We start from the raw sequence: 13,785 nt of genomic DNA on the forward strand, positions 1-13,785 counted from the left end.
GGACACTCCACAGAAGTTTTGGCAAAATATTTGGTGGACTAATGAAACCAAAGTTGAATTGTTTGGGAGTAACACACAATGTCATGTCTGGAGGAAAAATGGAACAGCTAACTAACATCAACACCTCATCCCCACCGTGAAGCATGGTGGAGGGAGCGTCATGATTTGGGGCTGTTTTGCTGCCTCAGGGCCTGGACAACTTGCAATCATTAATGGAAGAATGAATTCAAAAGTTTATCAGGATGTTTTGCAGGAAAACCTGAGGCCGTCTGTCAGACAGGTGAAGCTAAAAAGAGGATGGATGCTGCAACAAGACAATGATCCAAACGCAGAAGTAAATCAACTTCAGAATGGTTTCAGAAGAACAAAATACACGTTCTGGAGTGGCCAAGTCAAAATCCAAACTTGAACCCCATTGACATGCTGTGGCATTACCTAAAGACAACGATTCATGCCAGACATCCCAGTAATCTGACTGAACTACAGCAGTCTTGTGAAGAAAAATGGGCCAAGTTTAGTTCTGATCAATGGGGGGCCACAAAATATTAAATGTGATGAATTATTAACTTATTTTTCCTCCTTCTGTCATTGTTTGCATACTATCCTCATTAAAATATGAAAACTTACAAATGTTTGGGTGGTTTTAGTTAAAGCAGACAGTGTATTTTCATCTGTGTGATTTTGACCAAGATCAGATCACATTTGATGGTGATTTTATGAAGAAATGTGAGAAATTACAAAAGGTTCAGATACTTTTTTGTCCGAGTGTGATTTGCCCTTAAATGAGTAATGGTAATTTAAAACTATTCATGTTAGTTTGTTTTAAATGTCATAATGGGAAATTCAAATGTTTCAGAAAGCTGATAAAATGAAAATAAATAAATTAACTCTTCACAGTTTTCTACACACTGGGTTCTTTCTATTCTGTGTTCCCACTTACCATTAGTAAATATACTGGTATGCAGGGTCATTTTATGCACATATGCTCCTTTACGGTTTTAACAATTGTATTTGACTACATTAAAATCTTGACACTTTTTGTAATTACTGCTTTGTGTCTTAACAGCGAACAGCTTCACTAAGTCAGCTTCCAATGGAGGACCTAAGAGACCCTCTTCCGCCTCAGTGGAAATGCTACATGTCTCCACAGGGGCGGCAATACTACGTCAACACCACAACCAATGGTAAGATTTAATGTTACACTTTCAGCCAAGGGTGGGTAATATTGTTCCAAAGAGACAATAAAAATACAGAATTGTTGTTACAGGACCAGTCCAACATGTTATTGAATTGTGTTTTATACGCTATATGTTGTTGACTAGAAGCAGAGGTCGGTAGAGTCGGGAAAATTTTTACTTAAGAGTAACGTTGCTTCGAAATAATATTACCCAAGTAAAAGTAGTGATCAAAAAAATGTAGTGACCAGAAGTAAAAAAGTTTTTAGTGAAAGGAATACTCAAGTAATGAGCAACATTGTGAGTAACTATTTTAGATGTTTGATTTTTTTGGTTTGTTTGTTTAATTGTTGAAACTGGTTGAGCCACTGTTGGCGTCTCTGGCAAAAACAAAAAAAAGTCAAATCTGTCAGGATAACCGGGCAGGCAGGTAGTGTGGACCCAAATGCAGGGAAACAAAAAGCAGCAAGGCAGGTGGTGGTGAACTCAAAAAAACGTTTTAATAATAACTAACAAAAACACAAAGTACAACCAAAAGTACTGGGGGATCAAAAAGGGAAGGTTCAAACAAAACTTACTTTATATGAGGGACTAGCACACGAGGGCTTGGACAGGACATCGACTTTGACATTGACAATGACGCAACAAGGAGTGAAAAGAAACTGGGAGCTTATATACACTCAGAGACGAGGGGTAACGAGACAACGAGGAACAGATGGGTGACACAAACGGATGCAGATTGTCGGATACACTAGCAGCAGGCACAACAGGTGAACTCAATGGGTAATCACAGGAACACACTAGGAGGAAACCAACTCAAAACAAAAAAAAATATACTGACGAGTAAGGTTGCTCCGATCATGTTTTTTTGCTCCCGATCCAATCCCGATCATTTTAGTTTTGAGTATCTGCCGATCCCGATATTTCCTGATCCGATTGCTTTTTTTTGCTCCCGATTCAATTCCAATCATTCCCGATAATTTTTCCCGATCATATACATTTTGGCAATGCATTAAGAAAAAAATGAATAAAACTCGGACGAATATATACATTCAACATACAGTACATAAGTACTGTATTTGTTTATTATGACAATAAATCCTCAAGATGGCATTTACATTATTAACATTCTTTCTGTGAGAGGGATCCACGGATAGAAAGACTTGTGACTAGGCATGTGCCGGTTACCGGTTTCACGGTTTACCATGGTGTCAAAACGTCGCGGTTTCAAAACCACTAAAATTTTCCGTCAGACCGTCGGACGGTATTCGCTATTTTTCTTGTGTCAAAAATGCAGCCAGAAGCGGCTTGGCGCAGCAGCGCTCACCCCCTCCCGTTTGTTTCTGTGTATGAAAGTGACGCTAACGGCTACACAGCCAGCTAACCCAAAAACAAATACTCCTAACATAAGGCGTACTGTTCTTCAATTTATTGAGCTCTCAAATCGTGGTAAGTTTAATATACAAAATGAATACATTTACAATGTACAATTAGATTTTTCCATGTGAGTAGCTTCCACAGATTAGCACCATAGATAAAGTTCGCCAAAAACAAAACACACATTTTCCTTTCAAATTCAATATACAAACTAAGTAAAAGCTTACAAAGATGAATGTTAGCCTAGGCTCAGCTGGGAGAGCAAGTTCGTTGAGTGTTACAGCCGCAGAGTGAGAAAACAAGCTTGATTCGCTTGAATGAAGGGGGAAAAGTGATAGCATCAAAGATCGCTAATTGCGAACGATGATCTTGCCTTAAGCACAAATCCACGTTCGCTGGATCAAGGTGAGGTCTCACTCCCAATGTGTTTTTTTTTTTTTTTTTTTAAGATGAAACCTTTCCACAACAATATTGACATTTTAACTAACTTATACATTTTTACCTAACTTATGAATTCCTTATGTTCTTTTTAGCACAAAGGCATTACATCATGTAGACTAGAGTTGACACAGTGACTGAAAATGGCGAAACTTCACTTAAGCTTTTCCACCCTAAAAAAAAACAGTCATGCAGTATAAATTTTTAAAAATTTTATTCAGAAGTGTTTTTACTTTATAGAAATTATTTTGTTCTTGCTGTAATCTTGAGCAACTTGAGCTGTGGCTGTGAGTATAGTCTATAAGTTATATTTATTTTAATTTGATTTCAAATATTTTTTTTATTGATAATTTATTTATTTTAACAATATATTCATGTTCCAATTTGCAACTATGGTCTGAAAAAAAAAAATCCTGTTCAATGGAAAAAAGTTGTTGTTTTTTTTTTAACCCATACATCTCAAAATTTTTGGGAGCTATAATTGCAATACCGTGATACCGTGAAACCGCAGTATTTTTGCTCACGGTTATCGTACCATCAAAATCTCATACCGGCACATGCCTACTTGTGACTTTGTATATTGTGACTAAATATTGCCATCTAGTGTATTTGTTGAGCTTTCAGTAAATGATACTGTAGCCATGCCCAAATGCATGATGGGAAGTGGAACCATGACTGTGCGTAGTGCTACCAATTGATATATCTTCTCTGCGTTGGGAAATAACATAGGGTGTTAAGAAAAAGATCAATTACTATCTTGCTTCCCCACATTGCTTTCCACAATAGCTTTAATCGTAGGGAGAGGGATTGTAAGGCTTTAGCCAATTAAAAAAAGGCTCCAAAGGCTTCCAAAATTCACTGTACTCATTTTACGCTGCCTTTTAGCTCTCTATATAGGTAAAACGGCGCCATTACAGATTGAGCGCGACAATGCGTGAGTGGGTCGTGCAGCACATGCATTAAATGCGTTAAATATTTTGACGTGATACAATTTTTTAAAAATTAATTACCGCTAGGCCTGAACGATATATCGTTTAAACATCGCCATCGCGATGTGCGCATGCGCAATAGTCCCATCGCAAGGACGTGCGATAGTTTTTTCATTTCATTTTTTTAAATCCACAAACGTTTGTTTTGAGCAAGGAGCGAGAAAGAGAGTGCACAGTCTCTCATTCTCTCCAGCTCGCAGTCATCGGCTCCTCCCCCTCCCCTGCTAGAGCGGAGTGGAGGGAGGAGGGGCCGAACAGCAGAGCGGAGGGAGGAGGGGCCGTTTTCAAAGTGAAAGCAAGCAATCAAGCAGCACGTTGAATAGGGAAGACTGTCTCCAAAAGGAGTTTTGGAAGTATTTTGGCTATCGACAAGAATATAAGGAACAAAAAACAGCCCTGTTGACAGTGCCTCGCCATGGTTGCCTCAACAAGAAGTAATCCGTCGAACATGTGGGACCATTTAAAACGCAGGTATCTATGCATTCCTGCTACGAGCTTCCCATCAGAGGCTTTTTAGTACAGGTGGGAACATTGTTACGTGCCAACGTTGTTGTCTCAAGCCTGCAATGGTGGATAAACTAGTAGTCTTGGCCAAAAACCTATGAGACCCAGTTGAGAATTGCTGAGCAAGGAAGGTGGACGATATGCAGACAAATACATAAATTTGGGAGTTAAAATGGTTCTGTTATTCATCAGTTATTTGCTGTTATTCAGTTCAATTATTTACAAGTTCAATTGAGTTTCTGTTTCTTTTATATTTAAATTAACTGTAAATCGTATTTTTCAAATAACTATATATAGTACAGCTGCACATAAAGTTTTGATACTTAATATTTTTTAAATATTTTTACAACTTTGTTGCAGTTTTGCAGTTCTATATTGTTATATTTTGTGTAAACAACTCAGGGGACTAATGCACTTGCACTTTTATTTGACAGATTTAATATTTAAGTTCAAATATGTTGACAACTTTTTTGTTTTACTGAGGTTCTTATTTATTGTTATAGTTTGTGAACAACTCTTGTCATATTTAATATTTTTGTTCAAATATGTTTACAACTTTGTTGTTATTTTACCGAAGTTGTTATTTATTGTTATATTTTGTCAAAAACTCAGGGGACGAATGCACCTGCTCTTTTATTTGTCATTTAATGTATTTGCTGCTGTTGAAGTGTCAAATATTGTGTTCAAGAAATTATCTATTTTGTGCAGACATGGCTTCCTGGATCCCTTCATAATAATACAGCAATCTTAATCATTCACAAATGAAACCGTATTATATGAATACACTGTGGTCACGGTGTGTCATGCAAAGTATTTCCAAACAGCTATTCAAGTCATCTAGTGAATATTTCTTTAAAATTATTATTATTATTTTTTTTTTTTTACTATCGCAATATAATATCGCAATATATTGCACACCTAAAAAAAATCGCAACAATAGTTTTTTCCAATATCGTTCAGGCCTAATTACCGCCATTCATTCATTCATTCATTTTCCATGCCGCTTATTCCTCACGAGGGTCGCCATTATCGGGATAAATTTGACCCTTAAACCCTACCTTTAGCCAAAACTAAAGACTCTGGATGAGTGTAACATATAATGTCTGTCACATTAAATACAATTAGAAAACAATTTATTTAAAAAATGTATACATCAAAAAAAGGCATGTCCGATATTTTTTTGCCGATTCCGACACTTTGAAAATGACGTGATCGGACCCGATCGATCGGCATCCCGATCGGGACATCTCTACTGACGAGTGTAGCCCAAAATAGTGGAGTAAGAGTAACGTTTGTTCTTTACAAATCTCAAGTAAAAATCAAAAGTATGGCTTAATAAAACTACTTTTAGAAGTACATTTTTCTCAAAAACTTACTCAAGTAAACATAGCAGAGTAAATGTAATGTGTTACGCGTCTTGAAGGTGACGGTGGCACAGGTGATCATGCATTCATTGAAATATCCCCATATCCTTTGGGTTGCCAGATAAGCGGCTCGCTACAGTGATGTTTTCATCAACAATGACAAAAACGAAAATAAATAATCGTCGATCAATTTTTTTTGTGACAATGATGAGCTAAGAATGTGGCTTGGGAGACTAAAACATACCGAGACGAATGCCAGTTTTCGTCTGACAGGACAACTATGAGACAAAAATACGACATCATTTCTGCCTTTAAAGGTCTGTGCTGAGTGATCATCAGATGGTAAATGTAACTCCTATCGTTAGCGTAGCGGTCACTTTAGCATTAGTATAAGCTCTTAAAATACTGGCTAATCTAAATCAGAGCCACTCGGCTTTTCTGGTCAGTAAGTCTAGAGCAGGGGTAGCCAACTCCGGTCTTCTAAGGCCCCTATCCAGCTTGTTTTCAATGTCTCTCTCCTTAAAACACCTGAAGCAAATGATCAGCTCATCAGTAAGCTCTGCAGGAGCCTGATAACGATCCTGATTATTTGAGTTAGATGATAGGGTTAGCGGCACACACTGGCTGCTGCCATGCAAGGCGCTGCCAACCCATTGGGGGCAAATTAGGGGTTCAGTGCCTTGCCCAAGGGCACTTCGACAGTGGGCAGTTATAGCCGGGAATTGAATCGCTGACCCTTCAGTCCCAGAACAACTCCAGCTACCAACTGCGCCACGGCCAAATAATAAAAGTGCATATGTAAAAGAGCAAACATGCCAATGCTATTCCTTTGTCTTATGGTTATAAAAGATGAGGAAAACACTAGCGTTGTTCAGAAAAGGACGAGTTGCAAGAGCGGGAGGATTTCCGTTTCTCATCTATTACTTTGTTGAACTGACTGTTGCGTTAATATGTTGTTCTTTAAGTTGCCATTCCAGATAATTCCGCTATCTGATGTACATTCTTTATCTACCACATACATCAGCCACAGCAGTCACACATACCAAAATAGAGTCACGTGCACTGAAGCAAGCTCAACTGCCCCATTGCTCTCAATAGATCAACTGTGTTGATTGTAACTAACTGGTTTTCTGACACATCAAATCTCATTTGTATACAGGCATAAAACACATAATTAGTGGCAAAAAAATAATTTTCAGATTGATAAGATTCTGGGTTTGGAAGAAATACTTTCCCATGCCAAACATGTACAATATGCCATTGTGGTTGGGAATCGCTTCTGCCTTTAACTCATTCACTCCCAGCCATTTTCACCGGAGCAAGACCCTTCGCTCCCGGCCGTTTTACTGGATTTTGACTGATTTTGCAAGGCCCACAGAAAATTCTGTTCTATTGCTATTTAAACATGTAACCCATCGAAAGAAAAATTAGACTCTCTTCTTTCAGTAAGAAAAAAAATGTTAGTTCTTATTAAAGATGTCTCGATCCGATCACGTCATTTTCAAAATATCGGAATCGGCAAAAAAATATCGGACATGCCTTTTATTTAATATATATATATTTTTTAATTAAATCGTTTTCTAATTGTATTTAACGTTACAGACAAAATGTCTTACACTCATCCAGAGTCTTTAGTTTTGGCTTAAAGTAGGGCTATCAAATTTATCGCGTTAATGGCGGTAATTAATTTTAAAAAATTTAATCACGTTGAAATATTTAATGCAATTAACGCATGCGCTGCATGACCCACTCACGCATTGTTGCGTTCAATCTATAATGGCACCGTTTTACTTACATATAGAGCTAAAAGATAAAATGAGCAGAGTGAATTTGGGCAGTCTTTGGAGCCTTTTTGTAATTGGCTAAAGCCTTAAAGTCCCTCTCTCAACAATTAGAAATATTGTGGGAAGCAATGTGGGGAAGAACGGTAGTGGTTGATCTTTTCCTTAACACCCTATGTTACTTCCCAACGCAGAGAAGATATATCAATTGGTGCCACTACACATAGTCATTGTTGCACTTCCCATCATGCATTTGGGCAGAACAGTTAAATGGCTACAGTATCATTTACTGAAAGCTCAACAAATACACTAGATGGCAATATTTAGTCACAATATACAAAGTCACATTTATCCTTTAAGAATTACAAGTCTTTCTATCCGTGGATCCCTCTCACAGAAAGAATGTTAATCATGTAAATGCCATCTTGAGGATTTATTGTCATCATAAACAAATACAGTACTTATGTACTGTATGTTGAGTGTATATATTGGTCCGAGTTTTATTCATTTTTTTCTTAATGCATTGCCAAAATGTATATGATCGGGAAAAATTGTCGGGAATGATTGGAATTGAATCGGGAGCAAAAAAAAAAAAAGCAATCGGATCGGGAAATATCAGGATCGGCAGAAACTCAAACTAAAACGATCGGATCGGGAGCAAAAAAACCTGATCGGAACAACCCCAGTTCATATCTTTTTCCATTCTTTAGAAATCAGCATTAGAAAATAGCTTAGTTTGAGCAATTTTCCCATTTCTGATGAAAAAACAGAGAACTTGAGCTTTTCAAACATAACTTTGACTTTAACACAGCTATTTTTTGCTTTAGTGACATCCCAAACATCTGAATAATGTTTTCCTTTTACAAAATAACATAAACAACAAGACAAATAGAGTTTTTGATAGCAAAGTAACAATTTATTTACGCATAACTAACTCAGATGACGCTGTTGTGGCCACGACAGCCAGGTTAACCTTTCCCTCATCGCCGCATGTCTCATAAAGATGGATTTTTTTGAGTCTCTGCGGGGTTTGCTTGGCGAGCAGCACGGAATCAACGACATCGTCCGCTGCACTGGTGGTCCCGGTTGTTCTCCTCGGTCGTTCAGCGCCTGGCATCCCGGGCGTCTTCTAGATTGTTCTCCATTTGGTTGTCTTCCGCCGGCGCTGTGGCCCGGCCGTTCGTTGCCGTTGAATCGGGTTGCGGTTCTACCAAATGCGCTACTGCCCTCCAGTGGCCAGTTTTATTGCTTTAAAATGGATTTTCAGCTTTGTGCTTTGGACCTCAGTTGTATCAGAACCAAAAAACCTAAAAGACGTATAAATACGTCTTTGAGACACTGAAGCGCTTAAAAATAGAACGTATTCATACGTTTTTGGGAGCAAATGAGTTAATGATGTAAATACATACGGCAAATATTGCACTTATCATATACTTTTGGTTTCTTTTTAGATGTAGTGGCGCTGCTACTGATAGCATCATTTCAGAGAAATGACTAAAAAAGAAAATATTGCGTAAATCAGCGCATGGCTACATGAGGATGTTCACCTCTACCACAGATTAAGAAAAGACTAAAATACAACGACTGATGTGTGAGAGTTTCCTTAGCAACTTTCAATGTTTTGTATCAGTGGTAAACACCAAAGCCAAACAGATTAAAGCTAAAGGCATGGTCTCTCTACTTAGCCTCGGAAAACAATTTATTTTGTTGCTCTGTGGGTAGAAAAAAATGCACTTTAGAAGAATTGATGTATTTAATTCATATTTCAAATAGAGACCCAATCATCTAAGTATCACCTCTTTTAAGAGATAATAACGCAATTATTGCTAAGAGTGTACATTACAAGAGTACGTTCTCAATGTGTTAACCACAGCTGTGGATTAGACGTTGCCTCAGAGTGGAACCGGTTTCCCACAGAGCTGTTCACATCTTGTATGCCTCTGATCATATTTCCAGTGGTCAAATTGTGGCTCGAGCTGGAGCTAAAATTAGCCACGGGCTCTATACCAATACTCGTACTATAATACTATTGTCAAATTTATTTACACAAACCAGGCTCGTCTTTTTATTTAAGATGATTGAAAGTGATTATTCAATAGGGTCGCATTGCCAGCCATCTTGAGAGAAAGTCTTTTTCGGACAGAGTGTTTGACCATCTGGAATTCCTTTCAAACTGACAAACCCTCAGACAAACTCTCTTTTAACACACATAATAGGTTTGTCAAGAATCTCAGTCGCTTTTGCCAGAGGGAGACTACTGTTCCTTTTAAATGTGACACTGAAATACACAGATGTGCAAAGAACCCAAATGCAGTACAACAACCAGAGGACTAGTTGGAGTTAGATGTTAACCGGTATGGGATTGTCAAATGCTGATGCCGATACCTAAAAAAGATTTCAGCCGATACTCAAAGCCAATATTTAAGACCAATATTTTTTTGAAGCACATAGATTATATAGGCATTTGAAAAAAAATGCTTCAACATCTTCAAATTTACAATGATGACCTGAGACTTCAAGGATTAATTCGGTCTGGTGCTACCAAACCAACGAACAAAGCCCTTCTTTTTATAATTATACACATTCAGCCAGAACATTATATTCACACTAGAAACTACAATTTCTAGAGAAATTACTCTGGGTCTTTGCTGTGTGGAGATACAGATCTTCACCCCGCCAAGGTTGGTTTGGGGACATTTCGGGGACAATATCAGTGTTGATTTGGGAACATTTGGGGGTCGCGTCCTGGTCATAACAGGTCACTTCCTGTTGATTTGGGGACATTTGGGGGACATGTCCTTGCCATATCAGGTCATTTGAGGACATTTCAGGGGCGTGTCCTAGTCATATCAGGTCATTTGGGGACGTTTGGGGGGGTGTCCTAGTCATATCATGTCATTTGGGGACATTTGGGGGGGGCGTGTCCTAGTCATATCAGGTCATTTGGGGGGGGGGGGGGTCCTGGTCATATTAGGTCATTTGGGGGAGTGTCCTGGTCATATCAGGTCATTTGGGGACATTTGGGGGGGGGATGGCCTGGTATTATCAGGTCATTTGGGGACATTTGGGGGCGTGTCCTAGTCATATCAGGTCATTTGGGTACATTTGGGGGGCGTGTCCTGGTCATATCAGGTCATTTGGGGACATTTCGGGGTTGCGACCTGGTCATATCAGGTCATTTGGGGACATTTGGGGGGGCGTGTCCAAGTCATATCAGGTCATTTGGGGACATTTGGGGGCGTGTCCTGGTCATATCAGGTCATTTGGGGACATTTTGGGGGATGTCGTGGTATTGTCAGGTCATTTGGGGACATTTGTGGGTGTGTCCTATTATTTTCTGGTCATTTCCTGTTGATTTGGGGACATTTGTTTTTTTGCCATTGAAAATGAATGGGAAGTTTGGACGTCCATGGCCATCGACAGCATCGACTTACATATGTGTCAATGGAATCCAAGTTCATTGCCATCAATAGAATTGACATGCATAGCCGTCAATGGTATCAATACAATGTAAATTCCATTGGAAATTTCATTGGAAGTGAATGGGAAATTTTAAAGTTGCATCCCATTAAAAATAAATGGGAAAGTTTTTGGCAAATTTCCAGGGCACCGGAAAGTTTTTCCAAATTCTGTATACAACTTTTATGCCCCTCATCATCCTGGATTTTTTTAATGTCCAAATTATGTGAGTTGGGCAAATTGTAGGACTAGATATATTTTTTAAATGTTTTTTTTTTTTCCCCAAAATTGCTACAATTTTTGACCAAATCACGGAATTTACACATCGAAAATTCCAGGACTGTAAGGGACATAAAAGTTGTGCAGAGAATTTGCCAAAAAACTTTCATTCCCCCAAATTCACCCAAAAGTGTCCCATTCATTACTGATCATGATGCCATTGACAGCCATGTACGTCCAAATTTCCCATTCATTTTTAATGGCAAGAAAACATAGGTCCTTGTGATTTAGGTCCTTTTGACCATTTACCAAGTTGAAATGAAACTGGCACACAAGTAAGTGGATGCAGTTGACAACCATGCACGTCCTTGCCATTGACGGCCATGTACGTCCAAATTTCCCATTCATTTTCAATGGCAGAATAACATAGGTCCTATTGATTTAGGTCCTTGTCCTTGTGACCATTTACCAAGTCAGTCCCTTGACATGAAACTGTCGCACAAGTAAGTGGATGCAATTGACAGCCATGCACATCCGTGTCATTGACTGCCATGTACGTCCAAATTTCTCATTCATTTTCAATGGCAGGAAAACATCGGTCCTTGTCATTTAGGTCCTTGTTTTTGTGACCATTTACCACGTCAGTCCATTGACATGAAACTGGCACACAAGTAAGTGGATGCAATTGACAGCCATGCACGTCCATTCCATTGACGGCCGTGTACGTCCAAATTTTCCATTCATTTTTAATGGCAGGGAAACATCAGTCCTTGTCATTTAGGTCCTTGTTTTTGTGACCATTTACCACGTCAGCCCATTGACATGAAACTGGCGCACAAGTAAGTGGATGCAATTGACAGCCATGCACGTCCATGCCATTGACGGCCATGTACGTCCAAATTTCCCATTCATTTTTAATGGCAGGAAAACATTGGTCCTTGTCATTTAGGTCCTTGTTTTTGTGACTATTTACCACGTCAGTCCAATGACATGAAACTGGTGCACAAGTAAGTGGATGCAATTGACAGCCATGCACGTCCATGCTATTGACTGCCATGTACGTCCAAATATCTCATTCATTTTCAATAGCAGGAAAACATAGGTCCATGTGATTTAGGTCCTTGTCCTTGTGACCATTTACCAAGTCAGTCCCTTGACATGAAACTGGCGCACAAGTAAGTGGATATAATTGACAGCCATGCACGTCCATGCCATGGACAGCCATGTACGTCCAAATTTCCCATTCATTTTCAATGGCAGGAAAACATAGGCCCATGTGATTTAGGTCCTTGTCCTTGTGACCATTTACCACGTCAGTCCATTGATATGAAACTGGTGCACAAGTAAGTGGATGCAATTGACACTGACAGCCATGCACGTCCATGCCATTGACAGCCATGTACGTCCAAATTTCCGATTCATTTTCAATGGCGGGAAAACATACTGTAGGTCCTTTTGATTTAGATCCTTGTCCTTGTGACCATTTACCACATCAGTCCATTGACATGAAACTGGCGCACAAGTAAGTGGGTACAATTGACAGCCATGCACGTCCATGCCATTGACAGCCATGTACGTCCAAATTTCCCATTCATTTTCAATGGCAGGAAAACATAGGTCCATGTGATTTAGGTCCTTGTCCTTGTGACCATTTACCACGTCAGTCCATTGACATGAAACTGGCGCACAAGTAAGTGGATGCAATTGACAGCCATGCACGTCCATGCCATTGACGGCCATGTACGTCCAAATTTCCCATTCATTTTCAATGGCAGAAAAACCTGTGTGTTTGTGATTTTTGACCAAAAACATACCATTACAGCCCACTGACATTCAACTGGTGCCCAAGTAAGTTGATGCCATTGACAACCATGCAACAGGACGTGTGCCCGAAAATGTCTCCAAATAAACAGGAAGTGACCTGATACGTCTGTCTCTACCACAGCAAAGCCTCATTGTAATTTCTCCATAAATTGCAGTTTCTAATGACAGTATATAGTTATGTCAGAGTTAAATTCATTTTTACTGCTGTGAGCCAGGATCTGCTCACATCAGCTTGATGGTTAAAATAAACATCTCCATCTTCGTATCTCGTCATTTTGCTGCTTGATTTCCTTACTTTATGTAAAGGGAAAAAGGTCATTCATGTGCTGCGTGCTGTCATTGAAATTTTGAATCTGAATGATGGAGGCTCATTCTAAGTCTCGAGAGAGGCTGGGAAGGAAATGAGTCATATGAAACGCAGGTCAATTAGGGCAATTTAGAATGATGGACATTTTTTCTTTTTTACAGTTTTGTGGGACAAGGAGGCTGATGAGATTTGCTGCACTTATACATAAATCTGACAGACTAAGAAAAATATTTAATTCTAATGAGTACGAATTGACATTTTGCTCGATAGCATAAGTTGCTCAGTCCACATGTGCTGTCTAATATTATAATTCAGGGTTCTCAACTTATGAAACTTGTTTAGATTGTT

General features: G+C 39.0%; 1 protein-coding gene across 1 annotated transcript in view; it reads left to right on the forward strand.

Annotated features, from left to right (window-relative positions):
* gas7b (growth arrest-specific 7b) overlaps positions 1-13,785 on the forward strand; it is a 76,516-nt gene that overhangs the window by 24,230 nt on the left and 38,501 nt on the right. The window contains exon 2 of the mRNA XM_057825924.1: positions 1,067-1,184. Within this exon, the coding sequence (XP_057681907.1) occupies positions 1,067-1,184 (118 nt within the window). The remainder of the gene's footprint in view (positions 1-1,066; positions 1,185-13,785) is intronic.

Source organism: Corythoichthys intestinalis, chromosome 21 (genome assembly GCF_030265065.1).
Source record: "Corythoichthys intestinalis isolate RoL2023-P3 chromosome 21, ASM3026506v1, whole genome shotgun sequence".
In the NCBI taxonomy this organism is placed as follows: Eukaryota; Metazoa; Chordata; class Actinopteri; order Syngnathiformes; family Syngnathidae; genus Corythoichthys; species Corythoichthys intestinalis.